Genomic DNA, 27,915 nt, shown 5'->3' with positions numbered 1-27,915 from the left:
GGACCTCCCTACCCAGGCTCAGCCCCAGCCTCCCAAGGATACGCGGCCGGCTGCCAGGCATCGGCCCCCTGGCCCCCCGACTCGCGGACTACAAGTCCCGGCAGCCCGCGCAGCTGGCACCTTCCGCCTCACCGCGGAGACCCCGGCAGTCCCCGTGGAGGCTCCGGCTGCGCTCGAGGCCGGGCTGGGCGGAGGGCCGGTCCCGCGGGCGGGGGCGGCTCCGCGGCTTCTCCCGCCGCCGCCGCCGCCGCCAAGGGGAGTTTCCAGGAAGTGGCCATATTGGATCCATTCAGCCGCAGCCGCCCGGGCGGAGCGCGTCCCGCAGCCGGATTGTCCGCGTCGCGGCCGGTCCTTGCCCCGGCCCGCGGGCCCGGTGCGGAGCTCGCCATGGCGGCCACCGACCTGGAACGCCTCTCGGTGAGGGCTCCGCTGGGCCGCTGCGCGCGCGGGGCGCGGGGAGGGGGCCGCCCTGCAGCCGGCGGGGGCGCGGGCCGGGCTGTCAGCGCCGCGCGGCCGGGCCCGACGCCGGGCGGCTGGGGGTCACCGGAACGCGCGCCCTTCGCATCGCTGGCCGGGGGCCCCGGGGCGTCGGGCTGGCGCGCCTTGCCGGGTAGCTGGCGGGGTCGCCCCCTTTGGGCACTGAGAGGCAGAGCCCTTTCGCGGGAAGGAGCAAATAAATGCCCGCCTGGTTCCGGCCGGGTGCGAGGACACAGTGGGGCCCCAGGCGCCGGAGGAGAGGATCGGGGATACCCCGGACCCCACATCTCCCTGGGTGTTTCTGCACTGCTGGGGAGACTCCTTGCCTTGCAGGTGCTGTTGGATGGGCACAACCCGTGAGACTCAAGCCCCTAGGGATCCAAGGGAGTCGCTCAGATGAGCTCAGGGCAGTGTGGACTTGGGTCCTAAAGACCCTGGGCCTGCTTTTCCTCACCCCTCCAATCCCCCATTCCCACTCCCGGCCTAAGCGCCTGGATCTTGGGTGCGATTCCAGGAAGGTCCAGCCTCTGGTCGGGTCTGAGGCAGCCCTTCCCCAAGGAACTGAAGCGATTCCAGATTCAGCCCAGTGGATGTTTGTTTGGGCCCCAGTCTGGGTGTGCCTTCTGCCAGGCTAACGTCTCTCTCGTGGTCCCCGCAGGGGTCTCTTTGGGCCTGATGGCCAACTTCTTAAAGGTTTCTATAATTCACCGGTGCGAGGGGGGCCTTTTGGGGATTGTGTCTGCATGTCCCTTGGTGTCTAAGGCTGGATCTGGGTGTGTCTTGGACGCGGAGCTGTGACAGTGAAGGAAGCTGTGTCCTCTTGCCAGCATGTGAGGCCCTGGTTGGAGGGAATGAGGAGAGAGGGAGGCCTAGGACTGTTGGAGGGAGGGAGAAATGCTGACTGTGTGACTGATAAGAAATTGGTTCGGGGTCTGAATAAGGGAGCCCGGACTTACGTAATTAATGCTATAAATACTGTCATCCGAGTTTATGTAAATTTTCTCTTTAATCTGAAAATGTATTTGTTGATCTACTTTGGAAATATCTGTAACTGAAGCAGGAGCTCTAGGTTTCATAATTTCCAGACTGGGGTGTTTTATACCCATTGAGGAGGGGGCAGTGTGTCACTCAGGTAAGTTTAAATATGGGAGGAGCAGATTCAGAGGTTGGGCTAATCAGAATTCACCCCCTCCCTGCACTGTAAATTGGAATTTATGTACCCAAGGAGGGCAGTACCTGAATCCTAATGGACTTGCTGATTAGCTGGAGGCCAAGTGATCTGTGAATGTTTACGTATCTCTGTGTGTGTGTCTCTGTGCATTTTTGATGCCCAGCTAATCAGAAAGTTATGTCTGGGTCTTGTCTGTCTGCAGTCAGAAGTTGCTCTGTTGGCCTTGCAGGTGGGAGAGGTATGTAGAACAACCAGAACCTGACTGCCCCATATGAATCCTCCACTACTGTTTGTTGGCCATGTGACCTTGAGCGAGTTAAACCCCTCTGTGTTCTCATCTATATAATGGGATAAAAATATGACCTCCCTCATAGGCTTATTGGGAGGATCAGTGAGAGGATCCCGGTTGGTACTTAGAGCAGTGTTTGGCACATGCTAAGGACGCAGTAAATGACACATGATACCTAGTGTCCATGTGGATGTGAAGACTTGCCCTGTGTAAACAGCAGCAGAGAATGAGTTTGCTCCATTACATGGCCCCCTCCCTAGGGGTTCCCATCCCCTCAGGTACTGAGATTATCCTCAGAGGCTGAGCTGAGAGGCCTAGCTGCATGGCCAGGAGGTGGGCTAGAAGGGCTCTCCCCCTTAGATTCCTGTGTTTGCTCTTAGACAGTCTCTGTGAGGATTTCAGGTATTATCCCCGTGGCGAGCCATGGCACAGAGAGGGGACTGACTCAGTTAAGGTTGTGTAGACTGAGCTTGAGGGCCTTGGTTACTATGTCAGCTTAAGCTGGATGGATGGACTCCTTCCACACCCTTCATGCTCTGGGCTGTCGGCCTCTTAGGTGGACCTGGACAGGGTTGAATTTGGGTGGATACCTTAGGTGGGGTTTGGTCTGAATTTAAGAGTGACCTCTATTCTCCTTTCCTGGCTTGTCATCTTGGGAAAATTATTTCTTTATCTCAATATAAAATGGGCACAACTGTACTGATACTTTTCAAAGAATTTGTTGAAGGTTAATTGCAGTCTGTGAAATGTTTAGAGATATGCTTAGCTGTCTCCCCAGCCCCACAGTTGACTTTGGTATTAAGCAGTGGCCGTAAGCTATGATCTGGTTGAGCTGTGGCTGGTCTACACTGCTACTCAGGCTGGTTTGGTGGTCATACCAGCCCTGGAGGGTCTGGGAATTGCATACAGAGTTGTACTTTGAAATCACTGTGTGCTGGGTTCCTGTGCCCCCCCACAGCATGATGTAAACACTGCAGGTTCAGCAGCCTGTGCACCTTGGCTGGGCCCTGCTCAACCCGAGATCAGCTGTTAGGGGTTGGGGTTGACTTCTGGATGTGCTTGTCTGGGACAGCCCTTTGGGGAGTTCCTGTTGCTTCTTGCCCTCCTTGGGTGGCCAGACTCCTGCCTATCTCACCCTGCCCCTCCTCCTTACTGGGTCCCAGGCAATGGGGCTCACCCTTTCCTGTTTCAAATCCTGTCAGAATCTCATGGGGCAGGGTTCAAACTCCATGAAGAGGGAGGATTTAGGGCCAGAAGGACGTGGAGATATGAGAGGAAGAGGAAGAAGTGTGCAGCATGGCAGCCGCACGCCTGGCATTCCTCCCAGCCAGTCACACCACCTCCCCCCATTATCTTCACTTTATCCCCAGTACCATCTGTCACTTCTGTTGTCACCCCTAGACTTGACAGTTCCCAAGAAGCAGGCTATTCAGAGAGTGCTTATTCCCTCCCTGAAGCAAGCCCTGGTGGGACCGCATGTGGGAGGCAGCCGTCTCACTCAAGTGGGGCTCTGTCACAGAGCAGTGTTTCCCTATCCTGTAAAAACGGCCAGTAATCTACTCGATGAGTAGTTCTGAAGGAGAAATGAGAGCTGGGCAAGAGACATCTGTGCAGCTTCCAGTGCCGGCGGTGTTAGAGGGTCGTAAGTGAGCACCACCTGCAAGATGCAGCTCTGCCCTGCCTTGCCTCCCTAGTGGGCATCGTGCCATGCTGCAGGTGCTCACTTTAGGAAGGTCTGCCTGGGCTCTTGATTGGAATGGGTCAGAGCAGGGAGGCTGTGGGAAGGCGCTGGTGATCCAAGTGAGAACATGGTAAGGGACTGACCAGGGTAGGGGCAGAGTCACAAGGAGACTGACCACAGTGCCAACAAGATGGGAGAATCGATAGAGGCTGGGAACCTGGGGTTTGAATTTTGTCAGAAACTTTGGATGGCAGGGAGAATGCTGGATGTATTGTGCCCATCATCTTGTTGATGCCAGTAGCTTGCAGTTGGATGACGATGCAGACTCTGGCCACTGGTAAGTCTGGGCCTGGCACCTAACCACACAGTACGTGAGTACCCCTGAGGTCACAGACAGATTGGAACCCTCTGAGTTTTGAGCCTAAGATGGGCTAAGTGGAGGTTCATATCTGGGGCATTAACTACCATGAATGTCTCTGTGGCTTCAGTCCAGCTACCGGAAGCCAGAAGCTGCAGGATGACAGAGCAAAGGGCCTGAGGGGCAGCTGGCCTCTGTGTGTCCCCTGCAGCCTCTCTAGCCTTCCTGCCTCTGTGCTCCCAGCTAGGGTCTCGGGAACTCTAGGCATGGTCCCCAAGACACAAGTTTTGCAGGCCACCAGATGTGGAGCTGTGCACACAGGAGGAAGGACACATCTGCCTGGAGGCAGGATGCCTCCCATGGCCGGCATGCCTTGGTGACAGAGTGAGGTGTCCTTTGTTGGAGCCATCTGCATCCTCAGGACTCACGTGAGGGGCCATGGCTGGGAGGAGGTGGTGGAGGGCAGAGCAAGGGGCACCTTGCCTGGAACTTCAGTTGCCTTGGGTGGTCTTGGGGCAAATTAGATCTTCTCCTCCTAAGAACACATGGCTTCCAGGTGGTTCTTGGCTCCTATCTTGAAGGCCACATGAGAGAGACAGAACCAGAGAAGGAGGAAATCAGGGCCTATTTCAGACTGCTCGTGCTTGCTACCCTCTAAGAGGCCACTTGGCTTGGGCCATCTGGGGCCTGGTGTTTAGCAGGGGCTGTGGACATGGACCCAAGTCCACTCATCAGACCTGACTGTGGGGCCTAGGTGTGAGTCTGATACTCTGCCTGGTGCTGGGGTGAATGGGCCAAGCAGCAGAGAAGTACTACACTACTGCCCTGAGCGCCTACTGGCTCATGTTGGTACCCACGCATTTCTCTGCCCCTTCCCAGCACTTGCAGCTATCCAAGGGCTGGAGGCGGACGTCTTTGCTGCCCACACTCCCCTTTCCAAGGGCAGGGTCTCGTTTGCTGTGGAACACGGGCTGCCTCCTCCCAGTGATGTCCAGACCACTTGCGGTATTCCCTGCTGTGAGACAACGGGGCCTGCTGCTGTAGTCCCTGAGCCTAGGGTTCCTCAGTACCTTCCAGTCCCCAGAGCGCCTTCTGCACCTGCTCCATGATGTGTGGACCACTCTTGAGAGAAGTGCTCAAAGGACATAACAAATGTCCCTCTGTCTGTGTTCTAGGCCTGGTGGTGTTTTGGGGCCGTAGCAGGCTAGCCCAGAGACCAGTAACTACTTTTGACTTCTTAGAAATCTGATTTTGCCATGAGAAGTGTGAAACAGGCCATCCCAAATTACTAAGTAGCAGCCTTGTCTGTCTATGTGCAGCAAGAGGGAGGAAAATGCGTCTTAGTGAGCCAGAGAAGCAGAGAGAATGGAATATTGGGGTCCGGGTATAGGGTGGTCTTGAGCTCTTGGGGATAGTTTTAGTCCCTAAATCCCTTTGCTTCCCAGTATTGGGAAGGGGATGACTGGCCTTGGGAGAGTGACTGGTGGCCTCCTCCTGGGGCCCAACTGCTGTCTTGCCATTACCACCTTATCTGCTACTATGCTGCTGCCGTGATGGTTGATCCCTGCTCTCCCCAAGTTTCTGTTGCCGCCTTAGGAGAGACACATTTGGCTCGCAGGTGACCTGATTTGGGACAGACAGGTATATCCTGCCTCTGTTCTTCCTTTCTGGCCCAGCATAAGAACATTCCCATCCACGCCCTCCCACACACATCCCTTTGATTATTTCCTGTAACCTTTGACCTGGGCTTAGTGGCTTGCTTTGGAATCCTGGGACGGGAGCCTAAGTCTTTCCTGGGAAAATTCCTAGGATTCCTCTCAGACTAAAGGACAGTTGTGCTATGACCGTGGGTTCTGGCCAGGGGCCTCTGCTCTGGCTATTTAAGGCCCAGGCTGCTTAGAGTAGCTACAGCCTGGGGTGGGGTGGTTTGTGCCAGAAACATGGGTGGAGAAGGATCCCCGTGGCACAATGACTCCTGCGTCCATTGCTCAACGACCTAATAGGGCCTCCCCCAGGGCTGGAGCTCCCCTGGGGAGTGGGCTACCCCTTGGCAGGGTGCTCAGGCCACTAGGTGCTAGGCATGGGAGCCTGGGGGAGAACCCTGTCCTAAGTCCAAGGCACCACAGAACTCTGTGGAAGGCCTGGACTGGGGAGCTGCTCTTTGGCAGGATCGAGGAGGCAAATACACTTACAGTGAGTGCAGTATCCTCTCTGCTCCCGCCCAACAACCAGCCTGGTTTGGGAGGTTTGATCTCAGGATTCTTTATTCACTCATAGCTTCTTTGGCTCTGTTGGCTTAGACAATGAGCAGATTTCCAGTTCCTTCTGGATAAAATCCTGTTTTTGTGTGGGCAAACCATGAGACATGGGTTTTCCCTCAAGCGCACCTCTCTTCTTGGTAAAAGGGGCAGCTCCACGTGGCTGGCAGTTAGGTCTGTTCCAGAAGGTACAGACAGAACATTTCCTCGTCAGGAAAGTGACGTCCTACTTATCCACTGGGCTGCATAACAAATGCCATTCTCCACTTTGCTCTGGACCAAAAGGCATGTGAGAGCACAGCCGGCCTGAGCAGTCATTATTTTGGGGTTGTCTTTGATGTGCCAAAGAAATGATGACACAGAAACTTGGGGCCTGACTCTGGAGCCAAAAACTTGTTAGTGATTAGAGGGGGGACAATGGTCCTGTGGAGTTTCCCATTGTGTGTATAGAGTTCAGAGCTGCCGATTCTCTGTCCTGGAGCTTTGGGAACAGGTAGAGCCCCTGAGCTGGTCCCCCAGGAGGCTGGTGTGTGCAAAGGGCCAGAAGCAGCAGAGTCCACCTTTCACCAGGGTCCAGTTAGGTTGTCTAGCCTGACAGCTCCTCCTGCAAAGTGGTCCCCTGTGGGTATCCCTGCCCTGGGAATGGAGACAGGGCCGTGTTGTCCTTCTAGACCCAGGGCTGCAGACTGTCAAGCCATGACCAGGTCTAGCCCCCAGACATGTTGGGTCGTGCCCTCATGGTATTCTCAATTTGTGTTGGTTCCCAACCATTAGCAATTGTGGGGGGAGAGGTGTTTGTTTCATGTGAAAATCTAGATTTCTGGATTCTCTTGGAGAACTGGGAGATTTGGAAACACTAGGCTTCCATTTGCACAGTTGGCTGGAGTTGCAGAACCATGGCCACCGTGGACCGAGCACAGGCTCTGCAGTTCTTCCCCGGTCCTGCCTCTCCCTGGGGGATACCACACCCACCCAGGCCCACAGGTTGTTTACCCAGCTGGCAGTGGAGTGATGTGGCTGGAAGTGTGGGTTTTGCAGTCATTCTGTCTCCATTCAGATCTGGCTTCACTATCCTGAGCAGTGCGGTCTTAGGCACATCACTTAATCTCTTGGTGCCTCAGTTGTCTCATCTGTACAGTGGAGATAATATTACAGCTTGTCTCAGAGTGCTGGTGTGCGAACTCACTGAGACTGAGTAGGAGTCACACGTGGCAAGCACTTGGTGGCGGTGCTGTCATGTGTCACTGCCCTGCTCTCCTTCACCCACGTACATTACCTACCTGGCCTCTACAGCCACTTGAGTTTAGACTGAATTAGGCTGAGCCCCGGAGGTCAAGGATGTAGAGTCCTCATCTTTTCATTTCCACCCCCGGGCCTAGCACCGAGCAGACATGCACAGTGAGGGTGTGCTTAGTGACTGACTGAATGAATGAATGAGAGTAGGGGAGGTGGTATGCAGGGTGCTTGGCCTTGATTAGTTCTCTAGCTTCTGTGCACCTCAGTTTCCTTAACTATAAAGTGGCAACGACAATGGTGTCCATCACACAGAACGGGAAGGAATGTGAAGGGACTGTGTGCATCACTTGTCTTAGTTTGTGCAGGATAGGTGTCATTGAGGGGTTGGTGTCATCATCTGATACCTGTTCCTTCCTTTGGAGGTAAATGCTGAGATGCTTTACTTTCCACAGAATTTTCCTTTACTGCCTTTATCTCCTTGCTGTCTCCCTGTTCCTCTGCATTCAAAGTCTCACTTTGGAGACTAGCAGTCAAAGTGCTTTCAGCAGTAAGTAATGGGTAGACCCTCCCCCTCAACTAGCTTAAGCAGAAAGGGGAGAGATGGCCTGGGGTAATGAGAAAAGCCCAAAGGCAGGGTAGACCCTGGCTCTCTCCTATGTAATTTTCTTAGTCCCACCATTCTCAAGTGGGCATCTGCCTTAGGCTAGCTCTCTCCTTGTAACCTAATGGTTACAAGATGGTCATAAAGGCTCAACCTGGGTCTGCCTGTACCTGAAGCAATTGTAGGATCATGCGGATTGGCGCAGAACTATTAGGACCCACTCCTGGACTTGGAGATGAGGTCTTATCTGCCAATTGCGGGACTGGTAGCTAGGTAACCAATGGGTGACCTGAAGTTCTTTCCAAGTCATGGTAGCTGAGGTGAGCCAGTGTTGCTTTGGAGGTGGCTGGCTCCTCTGGGGTCGCACGCAGGTCAGCAGAGACACCTGGGCAGGCACCTTGGAGTGAGTGGTGCACCTTGGATCATATGTTGTTGATGCTAAATATAGGATGCTGGCATTAGAGTCATGCCTCAGTAGAGCTGGAGGACAGGTTGTTCCTCCTGAGACCAGGGACCACTGCCCTGTCCTTGTCAGGACCAGTGGCCATTCTGCTGTGCACGTGTGTGTGCACTAGTGCTCTGGAGACTGACACTCCCATAGGCTTAGCAGGCATCAATTGCCCTAGGTCTGTGGCCCCTGGAGTGACTGTGTGCAGCCTGGACAGCAGCCTGGGGACGAGGACCTCCCTGTATCCACATACTTCTCCAGAGACAGCCAAGTGAGTGAGGCAGGCAGGGCTTGCTGAGTATAGTCAGGTGGATTTGTGTGAGACCTCCCGGTGCTGCTCTTGGCCTTTGGAGCCTGGAACTGTAAGGAAGTGGGGGAAACAGGAATAGGATGGCCCCTGTTTCTGTGCAAGTACTCTTCAGCCGAGCGTGTGTATGTGTGTGTGCATGCACACACACACACGTGTGGTTTCCAGGCACAGCTGACTGGGTGGGTTCTGGCTGCAGACTACAGGATGTTGGATTGCATCCTGATTGTGTCACCCTTGGAAAAAGAGGATGAATAAACACATAGCCTTCTCTGCAAGCGTAGCACGCCTTAAATTTTGGAGATTTTCAGTCTTGCCTGAGAAACAAAGCTCCAGACTAACTGTTCTGTCTTCCATTTGGTCCTCACGCTGCCATGAGCAGGTGGAACAGGGGCTAAATAATGAAGCTGTGTGTGAGGTGGGCAGTCGCCCCTGGTGCTGCAGCCGTTGCAGACCGTGTTCAGTGATCTGTAGGTGGTTGTGCTGTCTAGCGTGTTGGGCATCGTGGTGGGAGGGTGGGAAGAATGGAAAGCTGACCTCCTTCAGCCAGCAGCCAGCTTCAGGAAGAGTTGGGGTGCCAGGATGCATGGCATCTAATAGTGCAAGGAAATGGGGTCGCAGCCCAGTGAGGGGCCTCGAACATAAATACTTAGGTGACAAGGCAGCGCAGGGAAAAGGTAGAGTGAGCTCTGGGGCCCAGGGAAGGGGCCGGGCTTGAAAAGTGAATTCAGAGCTAACCAGCTGGCCCTGGGGCCATGCCCGTGAGGAAGGCCTCAGACCACCACGGGCCTGGAATGCCACGCCAGAGGGTTTGGAACTGACCCAGCACATCCTGTCTCCATTTAGTGTTTTTGATGTTGGCACCAGCGAGAGGAGGCTGCTTCTGGAGGCTTGTTGTTGGGTTATGTTTGCAGCCCTGCAGGGACCTGGGCTTAAGTGGGCGGGTTGTGACAAGGTCCCCAGGGGCTAGGGGGTAGTAAGAAAGGGCTGAAAGAAAGGAGGCGCTGTTGAGAGAGGGTGGTGGAGACAGCAGGTAACCCCGACTTGTTTGAGGGGATAGTACAACTGCCCAGGGGGTCCCTGTGGGTCTAGACTGAAAAGCACACACTTGGGAGTCACTGATGCAGGGCTACACTGACTGAGCTGGGAGGTGAGCTTGGGGTGAGGAGATGGGCATGATTAGTGCAGAGGAGGAGGGTGGGGCTCTGGCTGGGAGGGAAGAATGGTCAGAAGGATTCAGCTTGAGGCAACCACGGTGGCTGCAGAGGTCAGGGTGAACTCAGATGCTGAGACTGCCCTGCAGGAGGGCAGGGAGCCACTCACACTGGTCCTGAGCCCCCTCTGCCCACTGCGCGAGTCTCCGCCCCGCCAAGGGCTGCCAGGCTCCGAGTCAGCTACCCCTGGAGCTCTCTGCAGGCGGCCTGTCTCCCCACCTCTGCAGCTCTGGGCAGCAGGGCAGGACGACACGCAGCCCCACTGCCCCTGCCTGTCCTTGCTTTTCTAGCTGGCTTTCTAGTTCCCTCAGGGCGGAGGGGCACGGGAATGGAGGCATGTGTTTCTGACCATCCCGGAGCTGTGTGGGGCCTGCCCTTGAGCGGGGCCAACGCCAGAGAGGCTGAGCCTGGGAACCTTCCCTCAGAGGACAGCATTTCACCCCCATGCCCTGGGAGGCCAGAGGAACTATCCACACACATTGGAGTCTGACTGTGACCTTCTGAGTTGGGCCCTGATGGTTTCTTTTTATAGTGCTCCGGTGGCCCCCGCTCACTCGGGACCTGTGGCCTTCCTTTCGGCTTCGGCCAGGCCTTCACGTTCCCATCCAGAATCCTCTGTCTGAACAACCGGGGCTGGGGCTGGGGGTGGGAGGGCGGCATAGCCAGGGCCTGGAGTCCCTAGAGAAAGCCACCGAGGTAGGGAGGAGGAGGCCTCAGAGACGGCCCTGAGACCCAGGGGCGATTCTGAGGGAGCGCCACCTCCTTCAGCAGGGCCCATATGTGTACTCCATGCTTGAGTGCGTGCGGAGCAAGAAGCGCCTGTGGAGAACTGTGAGCCTCACCCCCTGTCAGAGAGCGGGTGTGAGGGGGTCGGGCCAGACCAGTGTCTGCTTGAGTCCTGCTTCATTAGGAAGTTCTCGGGGGTCTGGCAGGCACTGCAGGAGTGTGATACTCCCCAGTCTTGGCCTCTTGAAATCTCTGTTTAAGATCCAGGGACCTTTGGGGGCTTCTTCCTGGGCAGGGGGGGGCAGGTGAGCCCCCAGGGGCAGCAGCCCTAGGTCCTGGGACCATCTGTGCCTGGAGATGCCACTGGCCAGGTGGAGCAGAGCCATGCATGGAAGGGCCTTTTCCCTGATAGAATCAGGGGCCCTGAGGCTCACCTGGCTCTCTGTGGAACCTGGCCTGGAGTTGGAGCTCAGGTACACTCATGTTGTGTCCTGAGATTGGCTGAGAACTCAGACAAGGGAGCTGGAGCAGCTGACTCAGATTTAGCCTATCCCCCTCTTCGGCCCCTCCTACCCAGTGGGCTCACAGCCCTGAGCTGTTTCTCTCTTGGCAGAATGTGGAGCAGAAGCCCCGGAGCCTCTCCCTGGGCGGCCATGTGGGCTTCGACAGCCTCCCAGACCAGCTGGTCAGCAAGTCGGTCACACAGGGCTTCAGCTTCAACATCCTCTGTGTGGGTGAGTGTGGAGGCCTGGCCAGGGGACAGTGGCACGCAGAGGGCAGATGAGGGCCTTCTGAGAAATGCAGTGCTGCGGCCCCGGCCACCTGCCCAGCTGCGGGGACCTCCCAGACAGTAAAACTTTGGGGGTCAAAACAAGGCTTGGTTGGTGTCTCGGCCAGGCCCCGGCTCCAGCTCAGAGTTGCCTTGAAGAATAAACAAGATTAGGCATGTAAAAGTGCTTTGTAAGCTGAGTGTTTATCACAGAGGTTTAGATTAATTTGTTTATTTAAAAACATTTACTGTTGTTCTTCCTGTGTGTCAGGGACACTATGGTAAACAAAACTGTCCCTCTATTACAGTGTCATGTAGTAGGAGCTCCAGTGCATGTCTGAACAAATAGAGCCCCAAACAGGGAGGTTCCATGTGCCGCAGGGCCTGGGGCTCCCAGAGGGCACAAAGAGCTCTGCCAGACCCTCTGCAGGTCTCCAAGCCCTGCCATCTGCCAGGCTGGGGGCGGCTCTGGGGAAGCAGCCTATCTTACCTCCCCCCACTGCCCCCCATACATGGAGCTGGGGCCACCTAGGGCAGGTGGGCTGAGCCCCTGGTGGCTTCAGACGCTGGCCCTGCTGGCCCCAGGAGGGATGGCATGCACAACAGGCGACTGGGTCCCATTGAGGCCAGTGTCCAGGGGTGTCTTGCAGTGGCCCGGCTCTGCCTCTTCCCAGTCCCTAAGGGAACATCGTACACATCCCACAAAGCCATGTCTTATGTCCAAGTCAGCCTTTCGGCTCTTTTTTCCATACATTTTTTTCTGAGGCCACTAAGAAGGGATGGTTCGTTGGAATGGGGACAGTGAGGGATGGAGTTGGAGGCCTGCCCCTCCCTCATGGATGGAGGCTGGGGTGCCCGAGTCCCAAAAGCCAGGGACAGCTCTAGTGCTAGCCTTTGACATCCCCTCTCTTCCATTCCCTGTTCCCCAGGGGAGACCGGTATCGGTAAGTCTACACTGATGAACACACTCTTCAACACGACCTTTGAGACCGAGGAAGCCAGTCACCATGAGGAGAGCGTGCGCCTGCGGCCCCAGACCTACGACCTCCAAGAGAGCAGCGTGCAGCTCAAGCTAACCATCGTGGACGCCGTGGGCTTCGGGGATCAGATCAATAAGGATGAGAGGCAAGAGGCGGGGAGGGCTCCACCTTACCCATGCTGGCCTTGGTTCTGACGCCTGCCTGAGCGCTCCTTGCTCCACGCTGCTCCCTTGTGAATAACCAAGCTCCACATCGTGGGGGCCAAAGGAGAGCCTCTTGGGGAATATCTGAGCTCCTGAGGCCCCCATTGGGGGTTAGAGAATGGGTCAGCCATTTGCACCCAGACAGGGACCCCCAGGTAGAAGCTGTTTGTTCCTCTAGCGGGACGGCTCGTGGGCAGCCATGCTGCCTGCCTTCTGGGTGATGGAGCTGTCTGCAGTTACAGGCCTATAGTCGACTACATCGACGCGCAGTTTGAAAACTACCTGCAGGAAGAGCTGAAAATCCGACGCTCACTCTTTGACTACCATGACACAAGGATCCACGTTTGTCTCTACTTCATCACGCCCACAGGGCACTCCCTCAAGTCCCTGGATCTGGTGACCATGAAGAAACTAGACAGCAAGGTATGGCCCTTCCCCTCAACTCATTACACGGGCTCCACGGTCCTCCACTGAGTGGGCGGCTGCAGTGTGACTGTCCACAGTGGTCTCCAGCGCCTCTGCTGCTTGGGGGCTTGCAGACAGCCGCCTTGGCTTGGTCCTCTGTATTTTCTCATGCATCTGTTCCTACTGCTCCAGCGGGCCTATTGCTGTCCCCTGGGCTCTGTCCCTGAGCCCCTTCCTTCCAGCTGAGTTGATTCTTATTCTCAGGACAAAGCTGAGTATGACCAGGGAACTAATTTTGGGGCAGGATTGTGGTTTGAAGGAACCAGACCTGTAAGAAGCACTGCACCCAACTGCTGAAACCCATCAGAATGGCCCAGGTGGCTAGGTTCAGGCTGCAACTACCCATGGGAGCAGTGCCATCTCTTTGGCTTCCTGCCCCTCTGCCCGGGCATGTGACCCTGGCAGGGCTGCCTACAGTTAGGGAGCAACTAACCTGCTGCCCCTTCTCTGATTCTGGCAGGTGAACATTATTCCCATCATTGCTAAGGCTGACACCATCTCCAAGAGTGAGCTTCACAAGTTCAAGATCAAGATCATGGGCGAGCTGGTCAGCAATGGGGTCCAGATCTACCAGTTTCCCACTGATGATGAGGCTGTTGCAGAGATTAATGCAGTCATGAATGTGAGCCTTGGGCAAGGGTCTCGGGCTTTGGGGCCACAGGGCCTGGAGCAGGCCCAGATCTCTGACAGCCCCAGGGGACTCTTGTTCCCCATGATTCCAGCCTTAGCTTCTCCAGGGAAAACGAGCAGGCATGCAGGAGCCAGCTAGCCCTATGTCCTGTGGAGAGGGGACGGGAGGAATGGGGTTTGGGGCTGGTACTGGGGTTTCCCCAGGTTTAAGTTTCACAAGATATGGACCTGAAACCTGTAGGAATGAGCAGGCAGGATGCCAGGGCTTGGGAACTTGGAAGACAGCCAGGCTCACAGGGGAACCCAAGGGCTGCAAGAATACCCTAGAACACGAGAAAGCGGGGTTGTGGTTTTAGCCCACTCCCCTATTTGGAGGTTCTAAGACACTTCTCCAGAAGAGAGCCAGGAAGTGAGCATGTGGTTAGGCCTTGTTCAGGTCTAGGCAATCCTGGGTCCCCAGGCAGCGTGCGATGGTCTGTCCATTAGCCTGTCAGCTCGCCGCTCATGCATACTTGGGCCCCTTTGCAGGCACACCTGCCCTTTGCCGTGGTGGGCAGCACCGAGGAGGTGAAGGTGGGGAACAAACTGGTCCGGGCACGGCAGTACCCTTGGGGAGTGGTGCAGGGTGAGTGCCGTGGGGAGAGCACATCCCCAGCTGGGGACCCAAACTTAGTCCCTCGTCCTGCCTTGCTTCCTGCAGCCCCTGTCCTGTGTGCTCGCTGTTGCCTGTCCTGCCTCTACCACTCTGACCACTGTCCTGTGCCCTCTCCTCCCTGAGCCTGTCTGTGTGCCGCCTGAGTGCCCTGGGTCCTCTGCTTTCAGTGGAGAATGAGAATCACTGTGACTTCGTGAAGCTCCGGGAGATGTTGATCCGGGTGAACATGGAGGACCTCCGAGAGCAAACCCACAGTCGGCACTACGAGCTCTACCGGCGCTGCAAGTTGGAGGAGATGGGCTTCCAGGACAGCGATGGTGACAGCCAGCCCTTCAGGTGACAGCCTGCATAGGCAGTGACCCTGTCCTCACAGCTACTGCCACACTTGCCATGCTGGTATCTGCTTCTGGGGTTTTGTTTTTTGTCATCATTTTGCTTTTATTTATTTGTTTATTTTATTGGAATAAAGTTGATGTATAATATTATATTGGTTTCAGATGTTCAACATAGTGTAATTAGATACATTACTAGATGCTTGCCACAGTAAATAGTTAGCCCATTACCATGCCAAGATATTACAATATTATTGGTTATATTCTCTATGTTGTACTTCCATTTCTATGTTTAACTTATTTTACAGTTTTTAGTTTGTGCCTTTTTATCCCCTTCACCTATTTTATCCATCTCACTACCCCCTTCCCTGTGGCTACCAACAGTCTGTTATCTATATACATAGGTCTAGTTCTTTTTTGTTTGTTCCTTTTGTTTTTTAGATTGCACTTATATGTGAAATCATATGGTATTTGTTCTTCTCTGCCTGGCTTATTTAACATAACATGATACCCTCTAGGTCCTTCCATGTTGTTGAAATGGCAAGGTTTCCTTTTTTATGGCTGAGTTTATTATGGCTTCTTTATTATGAATAATGAATATTATTCCATTGTGTATATGTACCACATCTTTTTTATCCATTCATCTGTTGATGGACACTTTGGTTGCTTCTGTATCTTGGCTATTGTAAATAGTGCTGCAATGAACATAGGTTTGCACAAATCCTTTCAAATCAGTGATTGTTGTTGCCTTCAGGTAAATTCCGTGAAGTAGAATTGCCAGGTCACATGGTATTTCTATTTTTAGTTTTTAGAGGACCCTCCATATTGCTTTCTACAATGGCTGCACCAGTTGACATTCCTACCACCAGTGTAGAGGGATCCCTTTGCCAGTACTTGTTATTTCTTGTCTTTTGGATAGTGGCCATTCTGACTGGTATAAGGTGATATCTCATTGTGGTTTTAATTGCATTTCCCTAATGATTAGCGATGTGGAGCATCTTTTCGTGTGTCTGTTGGCTGTTTGTATGTCTTCTTTGGAAAAATGTCTGTTTAGGTTCTCTGTCCATTTTTTAATTGGATAATTTTTTTAGTGTTGAGTTGTATGGGTTCTTTATATATTTTGGATATTAGCCCCTTATCCGAGATATGATTTGCAAATACATTCTCCCATTCAGGAGGCTGCCTTTTTATTTTGTTGAGGGTTTTCTTTGATGTGCAGAAGCCTTTTAGTCTGACGCAGTCCCACTTACTTTTGCTTTTGTTTTCCTTTCCGGGGGTGATGTATCCAGAAAGAAATTTCTCATGCCGATGTTTGCTTCTGGGGTCTCTGAGCCAGGGAGAGAGGCAGTGGGGCGGCGGCAGCCTCTGGGGCCTACTGCCCACGTAATTCTGCTTCTCTGGCTCTGCCCACCCCATCCCAATGTGATCCCAGCCCTGGCCTCTTTCCCCTGGGTCTCCACAGCCTGCAGGAGACTTACGAGGCCAAGAGGAAGGAGTTCCTGAGTGAGCTGCAGAGGAAGGAGGAGGAGATGAGGCAGATGTTTGTCAACAAAGTGAAGGAGACAGAGCTGGAGCTGAAGGAGAAGGAAAGGGAGGTGCGTGTCGGGCTTGGGGTCGTGGTGAGGCTGGTGAGGGGGAGTGGCCGGCCGGAGGCGGGAGGTGGCTTTCTGGCCCCCACAGAAGCCTGAGCTCCCCTACCTTCTGCTCCAGCTCCATGAGAAGTTTGAGCACCTGAAGCGGGTCCACCAGGAGGAGAAGCGCAAGGTGGAGGACAAGCGCCGGGAGCTGGAGGAGGAGACCAACGCCTTCAACCGCAGGAAGGCAGCTGTGGAGGCCCTGCAGTCGCAGGCCTTGCACGCCACCTCGCAGCAGCCTCTGAGGAAGGACAAGGACAAGAAGAAGTAGGTGGTGGGCTGCTTGCCCCGCACTGGCTCTCGCTCTGTCCTGGGCGCTGCCTCTGCCCTGCCCTCCTTTCCTTTGCATCTGCTTTTCTTCTCACTCCCTTATTGTTTCATTTTTCTTTCTCTTGTTTTCACTTGCTTTCCCACCTCCTTCTTGCTCCCCTTTCTTTTTTTCTCACTAATGATCTTGACACATGAAGATACCAAGTGTCCGTGTACCTTCCCTCTTGCCCATGTGCAGCACCCTCTCCCTCCCCATGTCTCTGTGTCCCTCCCCCTCTCTCCCCTTCTCTTCTCTCTCCCTTTTCCTGCAGCCCTCTCAGGGCTGGGTGGTGAAGGCTGGGCCACACAGGCCGGAAGTGGCCCCCAGGAGGGTACAGGGCTCTTGGGGAAGGCCTTTCATGCCAGGAGAGGGTCAGGGCCTAGGAATGTCAGCATTTCTAGACAGATTCTAAAAGCTCATGTGGTTTCTGCTTGGGCAGCTGTGGTGCTGCCTCCCCCTCCATCTCTGAGGTGGTAGATGTGGGGTCCCTGTGGGCTGACAGGTGGTGACTGAGAACAGTGAAGACAGCCCAGCCAGACCCGGCCCCCTGGACGCTATGACCACCACCCAGCTGAAGGGAGACAGCAGCTCCGTGTCAGGGCGCTGTGAGTCCTGCTTGAGAGAGGGGCTGCCCACCAAGTGAAGGCTGGAGTTGTCCCTCAGGAGAGTAGACTCAGAGGAAAGAGAATGTGGGGGCCGGCAAGGGGGGCTTTCCCAACCTGCAGGAGTGCAATCAACTTATTGGCCAGGTGGGGGAGACTCTGAGGCACTTCTCGGGGCATTTTCATAGCCTATTTTCCACTCTCAGCTGGAGTCCAGAAGCCTGGGTCCTGGGAGCTCCCTCTCCCAGCCTACTTCATTCAGTGCCCCACACCACAGCACACTGTGGGGCTCTTGTCTGCCCCTGCCCTCCCTGCCCCTGGCCTGTGCCAGGTACCTGCCTTTCTTGCCAACATAGGAAATGAGCAGGTATACCCATCTTGGCCTTCATTCTTGGGCTCCCTGGAGTCCGATTTCCTCCTGGAATGTTTGGGAATGTGTACGTCTAGACCCTTCCTTCCTGGGTGGCATGGAGCCTACGGTTAGGAGAGAGAGCTGTGGCCCTGGGGTGCTGCTCCCGGCATCAGCACTCCCCCCGCCCACCATTACTGCATTCCCAGCGCGCACACATCCCTGCACACACCCCCACATGTGCACATGCTGTCTTACTCTCTCTCCTGCACATCACATACACAGATCAGGTGCCTATCAGCCAACACACACAGTCCCCAAGATATGCACGCAAAGAGGCACAGACACATCTGAGGAAAAGAGACTTCAAGGGCTTCTCCTTAGAGGAGGCCAGGAGAACAAAGCCAGGCATTTAGGTATCAGATGGCAGTTCCCATTCCTAGGGCCTGTCCTCTGCTTTAGGACAAACCCTCCTCTTCCCTTCCTATAGTCTCCACCATCTGCTACCTGGTGGCCCCACCCTAGCTGCTGGCACTGCTGGGACAGATGAGCCCCTGCCTGTGCCCAGGAAGGAACCAGGCCCACGCTCCCCTCAGCCATGTGAATTTCTCCTCTGCTTTGCATGGCTTCCAGCCCTGGTCCCACATCCGGCTTTCGGCTTGATGAGCCTGGGCCTCTGTGAATTGGAACCTGCGTGGGTTTCAAGCTACTGGCTCAGAGATCTGATTCTTCTGGAAGAGATCTGTGACCCAGGTGCTGGCACCCAAAGTGACTTTGCCCTGCTCCCTGCCAGCTGGGGTCAAGCCATTTTGTCAAAGAAAGGCAGGCAGAGTCCCCTAGAAAATAAGCTATGGAGAAACCACTCAGAAACTGAAGACAAGGACATGTGGGCAAGTCAGGGTCTGAGGGCCAGTGGGGTGGGGTGCAGACTGGCTTTGAGGGCACCATCTCAGCCCTCAGGGGGGGCAGGGGTGCTCATCACTGTTGTCAGGTGTCCCTGCTTTTCCCTTGTGGCCTGGGCCTGGACCACAGGTTGTTTCTGTTTGCTGGACATGCCAGAAAGCTTCAGTCAGTTTGACCTCTAGAAGAGAGACCTCCTCTCCCATGATGGCCTGTGGGGTTGGGGGTGTGGCTGGGGGCACCCCTTCTTCCTGCCATGGTCAGAGGAGTGGGGTGAGTTGGGAGTGCATTTTGATGGGTGTGGGGGGTTGGGGTGTCTCATAATCATTTAGTTGAATGGCTTTGATTGGTTGTACTTACTCTTCAAATTTTAATTCACTTTTGCAAAATTACTTCCCAGTCAGATCTTGACCCTCAGCCTGGGATGCCACAAACTGAAGCAAATTCTCTGCTTTGCTGATCACAAATGCCAAACTGACTGCTCTTTCTCCGTGTCCACCTTGCTCTCTTGGCTTCTGTTTAATTTGGTTGTCTGTGTATCTTTTAATGTGTCTATTTTTGTTTTGTTTGTTTTATTTTTATTTTTCAGTTAACGCACGCACAGACTTACATGTCAAGAGCGGACTTTAGCCTTTCATGTGTTAAGTTGCTTGAGTTACACCTTGTGACCCTTCTCCCATAGCATGGTGTGAGGATGGACTGGGAGCCGGTACAGACTCCAGTGTTTACAGCCTTGCTTTGTCCCCCACCCCACCCCCAGGCTGCCCCAGGCCTGGGGGCCACTCCTCTCTATGCAAACACAGCAAAGCCATGAATGCTGCAATCCAAAACTGACCAGGTTTATTTCTTTCAGAGCCAGTGGCTGGTCTTCCATTTACAGTGTCACTATTCCTTGATGGAGCAGTTATGTGCCACTCTAGCGAAGGCCCTGGCCAGCGATGCTCAGCCTAATTGTTCAGCATCAAGATGGCAACTCATGCAGCGTCCTAGGTGTGGTCTGGTATACATGCTGCAAAATTTGCCCAATTCCCCTTCTTTTTAATTTTTCTAACCTAGAGCTTAATTTCAATAACTTTTAAAACACTCCTCTAAATTTTTATTTTGGCACAAACATAAAGACAAATAATAGCCTCTCCCATTATTTTCATAAGTAACATGATTCCCTGATTTTTAAAAACTAAAAATATCTCTAAACCATTCATATGTATAAAAAGTATCCCTATAACATATAGGGAGAGGTGGGTAATAAAATCCTGTAATGACAGTGTTTGGAATTTCTTTACGGATGAAAGTGGAACATGTACAAGATCACGTCTAGTGTTTTTACTGTGAATGTAAATGGAACAGCAGCCCAAAGCCGTTGTCTGTGTGCCCCAGAGGTGCTACCTGTATGTCAATGGGGACCAACTCCACATGAGTATGTTACCAGTTTGTCTCCAGCTAAGACTCCTCCAAACCAATCCTGCATATTCCGAATGTAAAGAATGCTCAGCCAGGAAAAGGTTTTTATCTCAAGCTTATTGTTTCCTTTTTCCTGGCTGAGTTCACAGGGCAGAGAGGAAGGTGTCTGGTGTATGTGGGCAATTTACCAGCAGAGGAGATTTTCCCCTCTTAAGAGGAACATTTTAACAAAGTACTAGCAGCACTGATTTTCCTGTGTTCCTGTTGGCTTGCAAGTCATTGAGAGTGTCAGGGTTGAAAATCTGGCCTGATAAAATGGGAGACAAAAATGGATAGATGAAAGGATTTTATCTAATGTTGATGAAGCCCTGCGCTGATCACTCACCATCCAGAGTAATGCGCAGCCCCACCCTCAAGGAGCTCACGGTCTAGCGTGCTGCCTTGATGGGAGCTGCCTTGATGGGAGCGTTAGGAAGCTGCACTAATTTATTGCTGGATTGGTGGTTTGTTTTTCATGTCTTTATCTTCCCTCCCATCACCATTTCCCCCTTTCTGCCTTGGCCTGCTTTGATTTCCAGAACGACGTGGTGCCTTCCCCGTGCCCTTGTGAGACAGTGTTCCTTTCCTAGTGGGTGGAGGGCTGAGCTGTGTGTCCACTAAGGCACAGCCAGAAACAGGCAGCCTTTTTCTCCTCACCAGGAGCACATTAGATTTTATTAATACTCAAAGTGAAAATTCTCCAAGTATTAATGCCATGACCAGGGTGGGTCCAGATTTTGAGGGGCTAGAAGCTTGAACTATGTGAGAAGGCTTCTTCAAGAAAAAGTATGAGTATAAAATCAGGTATAGGCCTTAGAAGGGGCCCTGAGAATTAAGCTTCATTAGCATCACTGTAAATTCACCTCTGGTTGTGACCGATATGGGATGCTTCAATGTGGGTATCCACAAGGGTTTATCAGCATATCTAAGGCAGGTATGGACTGTGAGTGGCTTAACTCTGGGTGATTATGTCTGAAGGTACATTCATTTGGGTTGAAGTATGACCTTCAAGGTAGCTGCTGTCATCAAACGTTTTTCTGAAGATGAGGCTTGTTGGCCTAGCAGGTTCCCTGGTTACATAAGAAGTGAGGACTCTGGGGTCTGCCACCTGACCACCCAGCCTGCAGGCTGCACCCAGGCACAGGGGAAGGCCAGAATCATGGCTGATTACCTGCCTGCAGGCCTAAGGCTTCCAAACATCTCTGGGGAGACTTGTCATTGGTACATTTTCTGGGGTCTGTGCTGCCCCCTACAGGTCCCATCAGCTTTAGTGAGCCTCTGTGCTTCTGTGCCCATGCTGTTTGTGTTTGGGATTTAGTCATCTTTATAGCTGAGACCAAAATAATCCAAAAATGGTGCACAAGATGAGCTTAAAACTTGCCATTAGTTAACAAGCTACCCCTTGTAGAATGGGACCCCTGTCTGGCAGGAGCTGATTTGCTCCTCCTCTCCTCAGTATCATCTGTTAGTATTATTGCAGCAGTCAGTGGGATCATGCTGGTATTCACTATCATGCCTTTCTTGAACCAATTTGGTTTTGGGTAGAATCACCATATAATTTATTGTCCAAACTGAGATTTTTGAGAGTGAAAGGAGATGCTGTTAATAATTATGCCAGATCAACAGGCCTAAGCCAGAAGAGTCTCAGGCACACTAGGATATATGGTCACACAGTTATAAGTCACCTGAGTCTGGGTGGTTTGTGACTGTGCAGTCTGACTACATGTTTGTGCATGTCTGTGTGTGGGTTCCCTGTTACATGGGACTCGTATTACTGGGTAAGAGGCCCGAGGGACGTGTGGCTTGCTAGTCTGTTCCATTAACATGCTTTTCTAAAACTGCTTCACTCGGTAATTCATTTACTCCTTCATTCATTGACTGTTTTTGTTCCTTTCCATTCACTTTGTACTTTTTTTTCATTAAATTTTGCATTTATTTTGAGTTTTTGTGGTGTCTTTTTTGGGCAGCAGCCTTTCTGATTTAACAAGTTTGCTAGCCTATTAATCTGCTACAGTAAAATATAGCTTGTTTTCTGTGAACTTTGTGGGGTTGATCAACTTCTATAGGAATTACATTTTAATAGTTAATTGTGCTAAGGGCATCTGTGAAAGGCTCTTGAATGGGTGTGGGGTGGAGGAGTCTTAGGAAATAGAAGATGCAGCCTGTGGTCCATGAGTCTTTATCGAGAATCTGGACGCAGAACATGAGAGAAAACAAACCCTGCCCTTTTAAGAGTTTATATCCTAATGGAGGAGGCTTGACACAGGACAACTAACACTTTTCTTCCTGTTTGCTAGGCATTGCTCTAAAATGCATTACATGTATTCATTCATCTAATTTTCACAATAATCCTATAGTTACCATTTTCCCCATTTTATAGGCAAGACACAGAGAGGTTAAGTAATTACCCAAGGTCACACCGCAGTAACCGGAGGAACTGGCATCAGAATATTGGTAGTCTGTACCCTTAATTGCTGAGTTATAGCTGCTCCTTGGAAATGCAATAATGAGATGGAATAACAGTGGGAATGTAGCCAGTATTAAAGTGAGCAGTCTGACAGTGTGGGTTGGTGGATCTGAGACGGTTTTGTAGAGGTGGGATGCCCTGGCAGGTGTGCCAATATTTGGTTGAGGAAAGGCAGATTGGTGGTTGTAAGAAGTGATAACAAGCTCATGGGTCCATTTATTGAGGAACATTCTCTATTGGGCATTAGGCTAATTTCTGGGAAGTCCAAAATGAGGAGATGGGGACTAAGGTCAGGGAGCTGACAGCCTAGCAGGGAGACTGGTGTGGAAACACCCCCTCAACTCTACCCATGGGGAGGCAGATAGCAGGGAGGCAAAGCCTTCACTGAGTTTGGAAGGCAGAGACTTCAGGACGCCAGGGGGAGGGCCTCATTGATGGAGGGGATAACATTCTACAACTCGGCTCACCCACTTAGGAGAAGAATATTCAGACAAGTTTAAATAAGGTCTGTGATGCGTATCTACCTTGCACTTTCCTTAGCCCATCTGCCTCTGAGCCTTCTCCCATCTCCATTTTCTGCAGCTGAGTCCTTCACCAATCCCTCTGTAGGTAGGGCAAAAGGAAAAGGGTTTCCATATTTCCACTATAGTGTTCCCCAATCTTTGATGTGAGTGGTTATGAACTCCTAATCTCAGAAGAAAAATGTTTGAGGGGCATAGGATGGGACCTAGGACCCCAAGGCAAACTTGAACAGCATAAAAACTTTTTTAAAAGCCTCACAAGTGGAACTTTGGCAGTACAGAAATTGTCTTCCCCAATAAAATACTACTTCCAGAAAGATGGGGTAGTAAGACTGTCCCTTCCCCCTGTACTGGAGAATCACAGGTCAACATGATCTTTTCTTCAAGAGATGTGGAGTTGGATTAGCTCTGGGGACTGTGTGTACATCCAGGCTGCCTGGTTAAGAGGCCCAGATACCTCTCAGCAGTTCCCCAAAGTTAGAGACAGCCTGAGCTGGTGTGGGCCTTCAGGATGAGCTCCCACCCCACCCACCATAGTGCCCCCTCACAGTGCAAGGATGGAGGCAGAGGGCAGTCACAGCCACTGGTGGGAGCCGTGGCCATCACAGCATGCCACCCCTCAGTATCTCCATCTGTGCCAGACTAGAGGACAGTTATTGATAGGACCCAGAGGATGGTATTCCAAGTGTATTTGACTCATATCAAGCCTAAATGCATGGTATATCCAATACATGTAAAATTAGATTCAGACAGGACTGAAAGAAATTGGAGCTTTTAAGCTCCAACAAGAAAATTTGTCAAGAAAAGGTAGAGGTCTGTACTGACTTGCAGTACAGTTATAGTGTATCTGGTCCTTGATAACTTTGTACCTAGTAATAGATCATACTCCCCATGGCTTTGCACATTTACAACAGGCTATTCACAGTGGAAAGACTTCACAATCACCTCTACAAGGTGTCTCAGTCCCGCGTATCCCCAACCCTACTTATGCATCTCCACCATCTTTGCCCACGGGACGACTCCACTGCTTAGAGAATGGCTCTGTAATGTCACAGCTCCAGAGAAGCAGCTGGCTTCTCCCCCACTGCCCTGCTGGTGAGGACCTCCTCCCTCCTGGCAGCACAGTGGCTGGAGCAGGCTTGGCAATGGAATCTGCTCAGACCAATCGACAACTCTCAGAACTGCACCTCCCCATCACAGGGCTCACCTTGTAAGATTCTTTAGCATAAAAACTCCTCTGGTTAAGCTAATAAACTACTTTGCTTAATAGTAACAAAGGAAAAATACATGTAAAGCTTGATCAAAGTACTGTCCATTAAATGAAGCATACTTTATAATCCAGTCCTGGTAATGAAAGGACATAAATCATGGCCAAGTCCGAGTAAATGCATTTGGAAAGACTCCCATTTTTGCAGTGGCTGGCAAGGTAGTTGGGGCTTAAAGTGCTACCCATGTGCTTGGTAGGAAACTGGAAGGACTTAGCTCTGATTGCAGGTGGAGCAGTGAAAACTGGTCAGTCAGGACCAGCTGGCCCTTTGGTCCTGAGCCAGGTCTACCTCTGACCTGATACTACAGCTCTGCTCGGGCGCCGACCCCAGCCCTTGCTCAAGAAGGAGAACCAAGCTGCAGTATGAGTACTGATTCATTACCCTTGGTCTCAGGCCCAGGGGAGAGGGAGGCACGGTCTGTCAGACTACCCTTCCCTCTAGTGACCTGCCTTTCTCTCTCGTTTTCTTCTAAAGACGCAAGGACTTTTTCTCAGTTGCTCTTCCAGGGCCCTCTTCCCTTCTTGTTAGAGAATCCATAAAACCTAGAATTTAGAGGCATCCAAGCAAGGATAGGTGGATTTTACACTCTTAAGGGCAGTGGAGTAGGGCACAGAAACTGGCAGCGAAACAGAAAGTCGTCTCTGTGCAGGGGGATGACCAGACTTCTCAGCTGTTGCTTCACCAGTCCTTGCAGCAGCTCAACTGCTCAATAGTGAGTTGTAATTAAAATAGAATGGTCATCCTCAAAGTAGAATAATTTTACATTCTATGTAATGAGCAATCAAGTGCCAAAATGTTAACATGGAACTATTTCAGGAAGGTTCAACTACCCAACTTAAGAGCATTAACTCCACCATCACAGGAACATCCATCTCCAACTTCAGTAAAAACTGCCGTTATCTAACTATGCATTCCATCTTACCTTGTCCATCCTGAGGGACTATGACTCCTCAGTGCCTGGTACCATATACTTGTATAGAGGATAAGGGGCTGAAATTCACACAATATTCAGCTCAGAGTTGCCTCCTCCTGAGCTGGACATATCGCCCCCCACCCCCCATCCTCCTGGCCATAAGGGCTGCCACTGAGATGAGGCTTCTCTCACTGTCAGAGAAACCCACTCCAGCGGTCCCGAGGAGGGAACAGGGGGCCCTACGCAAGTCCAGAGGGCATGCCAAGTGTGGAAAGCCTAGCCCTTGGGTAGACTCTTCACAGAGTCACCATGGCCAAAGCATCTTCTGGAGCCCACAAGGGCCAAGAAGGGCTGTGGAATCCCTTTTGAGAGCGGAGTACATCAGCTGAAGGGGCAAAATCCTGGTCTGGGGCAAAGTTGATGTCTACCTGTGCTTTCTTTAGCAGATCAGATATAGGAGCACACCAGTCGGGCATGAGTCTCTCCGGCTCTAAGGTGATGATGACCAAGGCCAGTGTGGAGCCCTTGAACTGCAGCAGCTGGTGGCCCGCCATACAGTGCTGCAGCTGCCTGGTCAGGGACGCGACGTGGAGGGAAGGATTCCTCTGAGGGAGCAGCTCCACCACATGGGGCCAGCCCAGGACCACCAGGGTGTGGAACTGGAGACCATGGTTTTTAATGTGAGAACAGAAAACCCCATACTTTTCGTATACTAATGACCAAAAGTGCAAACAATTTAAATTGCCATCAGGGAACATCAAAAGTTGCCCAACCCTTTTCATTCCCATCCACAGCCCGACAAGGGGCTTGAGGCTTAATACCCATTTTGTGGCCAAGATGAGGATCAACTGTGAAGAAAAAAGTCTGTTTTGTGACATGGTCATTGTGAGGTTAAAGTACCCAGATGAACAGATGACAATGTTTCAGTTTTGAAAAATAGAAGCATACTATTCAAGATTAAAGTAGAAAAGTTACTTGTGTCTACTTGGCAGGAGAAGAAACTCAGTGGCCAGTTTTCATTAAGAAACAGCTGTTAGTGATTTAATCTTCATGCTTCCTAACAAACCCAAATCCTATGACATTTCCACATTGCATAATTTTGCCTTACTAACAGAATCAGATCCTTAAGGATGCCCATCATTCCCTAACTAAAACAAATACAAACTAATATGATATTTTTTAAGTGCCAGATCAATATGGTCTAAAGCCTCAATAAGGATCGTGTGTAGGTGAATAAAGACAGCTAAGTGAATGTGTGTAAAGTGTAGCAAAAACAGACAGCTTTTTATGTACAGTATTCATAGAATGGAAAGTTAAAATATTTTTGCAGTGTATATTTAAAAGAGAAACCATAATAGTGCCGTCTAAAAATTCTTTGTAAAGCTAATTTAATGTCCTTTAGAAGTGGGAGTCTGGTGGAACTGTGTTGGATTCAAGATATATTTCCACTCTTCTGTGTGTCGTGAGCCTTGTGGGTCACCTCACTGTGGTGCATGTGCAAGGACGTGTGCACGCCTGTGCCTTGCCGTCCTATGTTCTGAACAGCTGTTCCAAAGGCACAAATTGAGTCTAGGGTAGACTCTGCAAACTCCTCGTACTTACTATGGTCACAAAGTCCAGCAGTGTCCCAATATAGAGGTCCCAGTGCAGTTTGTCCAAAATAGCCAGCTCCGTCCTCAGCAGCTCATTTGGGGTACAGCCGGAGCCATAGTGCTTTATGAAATCCTTTACATATGGAATTAACTGTAAAAAGAAAATAAAGCCACCAAAGCCCTACATCACATGGTAGCTTTTGTTTTTTATCCACGGAACTGGGCAACCATGACCCTAACAGAGTTGTCTTTCAGTGACCTGCCATATTTCTATGCTTCTGAAAAACAAACCAAACTGGATGTAGGCTGCCAGTCAAGTCCCCAGGTAGTTGTGATAATGTGTAGTGAATTTCACACGGTCACTCTCTGCAAACAGGTCTTGATCCTCAGCTGTACTTGAGCTCATACCCAGAGGTGCTTTGGAGGCTGGCACTGTGCCATCTCCCCACATTCAGCTGCAAGAACTCACCCAGTTTTCCAGCTGTGGGCTCTACCCATTCCAATTTCCAGTCCCTGCCATGATTGCTTGTCCTAGGGAGAAAAATTTATGCCTTTGAGTATCCTGGTCTTCACCAGATGGGCTCATTGATGAAACCTCCCGTGGTTTTGGTAACACCATAGCTGCAAACACATTCCCTTCAACCTTAATTCAAGGCAGTTCAGTTCTGGAAAAACTATGATTTTTCCCCAGAGAGATGAGTAAGGCTTGTTTATGAGTAAACATTCAAGTACCAAGGGCATTAAAGACTTGGTCCTACTTTTTTACATAAATGAAGTGTTACTCTATCCTCCAGGAATACTTTTTAAGGGTCAGTGACTTGATTTTTAGTTGGACACAAGCAACTTTTGGGCAGCACAAATTATAATCTGATAAACAAAGGTTAAATGTATTTTTATTGAAGGTTTGGAACCAGACACACAAGTGACTTTTTCTGCCTCCTTGGACCTGAGATTTGCTAAGGGAGACCCTGTGGAAATGGCAGTGCTTCTGCTCTAGGGGAAGTGGTCAGAGGGAGGTTTGGGAAGGGTATTGGGAGAGAATCTTCTCTTAAACAGTGAAACTGAGAAGTTCAAGCAAGACTGAAGGACTTGTGGGGGCTTCTCCTCCATCCCCTGCCC

General features: G+C 51.7%; 1 protein-coding gene across 6 annotated transcripts; it reads left to right on the top strand.

Moving 5' to 3' along the window:
* SEPTIN8 (septin 8) lies at nucleotides 1-26,982 on the top strand. 6 transcript variants are annotated; one of them, XM_037017218.2, is made up of 10 exons: nucleotides 1-417; nucleotides 11,380-11,500; nucleotides 12,465-12,660; nucleotides 12,961-13,141; nucleotides 13,644-13,805; nucleotides 14,342-14,438; nucleotides 14,636-14,804; nucleotides 16,263-16,395; nucleotides 16,511-16,701; nucleotides 25,648-26,982. In XM_037017218.2, exons 1-10 carry the CDS (start codon nucleotides 388-390, stop codon nucleotides 25,811-25,813), a joined length of 1,446 nt encoding a protein of 481 aa, XP_036873113.1. In that variant the 5' UTR covers nucleotides 1-387; the 3' UTR covers nucleotides 25,814-26,982. The 6 variants fall into 6 exon arrangements, with proteins under 6 accessions (XP_036873113.1, XP_036873115.1, XP_036873112.1 ...); XM_037017220.2 differs by lacking the exon at nucleotides 25,648-26,982 and adding an exon at nucleotides 19,449-19,859 and having other exon boundaries at nucleotides 9-417; XM_037017217.2 differs by having other exon boundaries at nucleotides 10-417; nucleotides 12,955-13,141; nucleotides 25,651-26,982.
* The last annotated feature ends 933 nt before the right edge of the window (nucleotides 26,983-27,915 follow it).

The sequence above is a fragment of the Manis javanica genome, chromosome 14, assembly GCF_040802235.1.
Source record: "Manis javanica isolate MJ-LG chromosome 14, MJ_LKY, whole genome shotgun sequence".
Taxonomy (NCBI): Eukaryota; Metazoa; Chordata; class Mammalia; order Pholidota; family Manidae; genus Manis; species Manis javanica.
The sequence above is the reverse complement of the archived record's forward strand: the minus strand, read 5'-3'. Positions and strand labels throughout refer to the sequence as shown.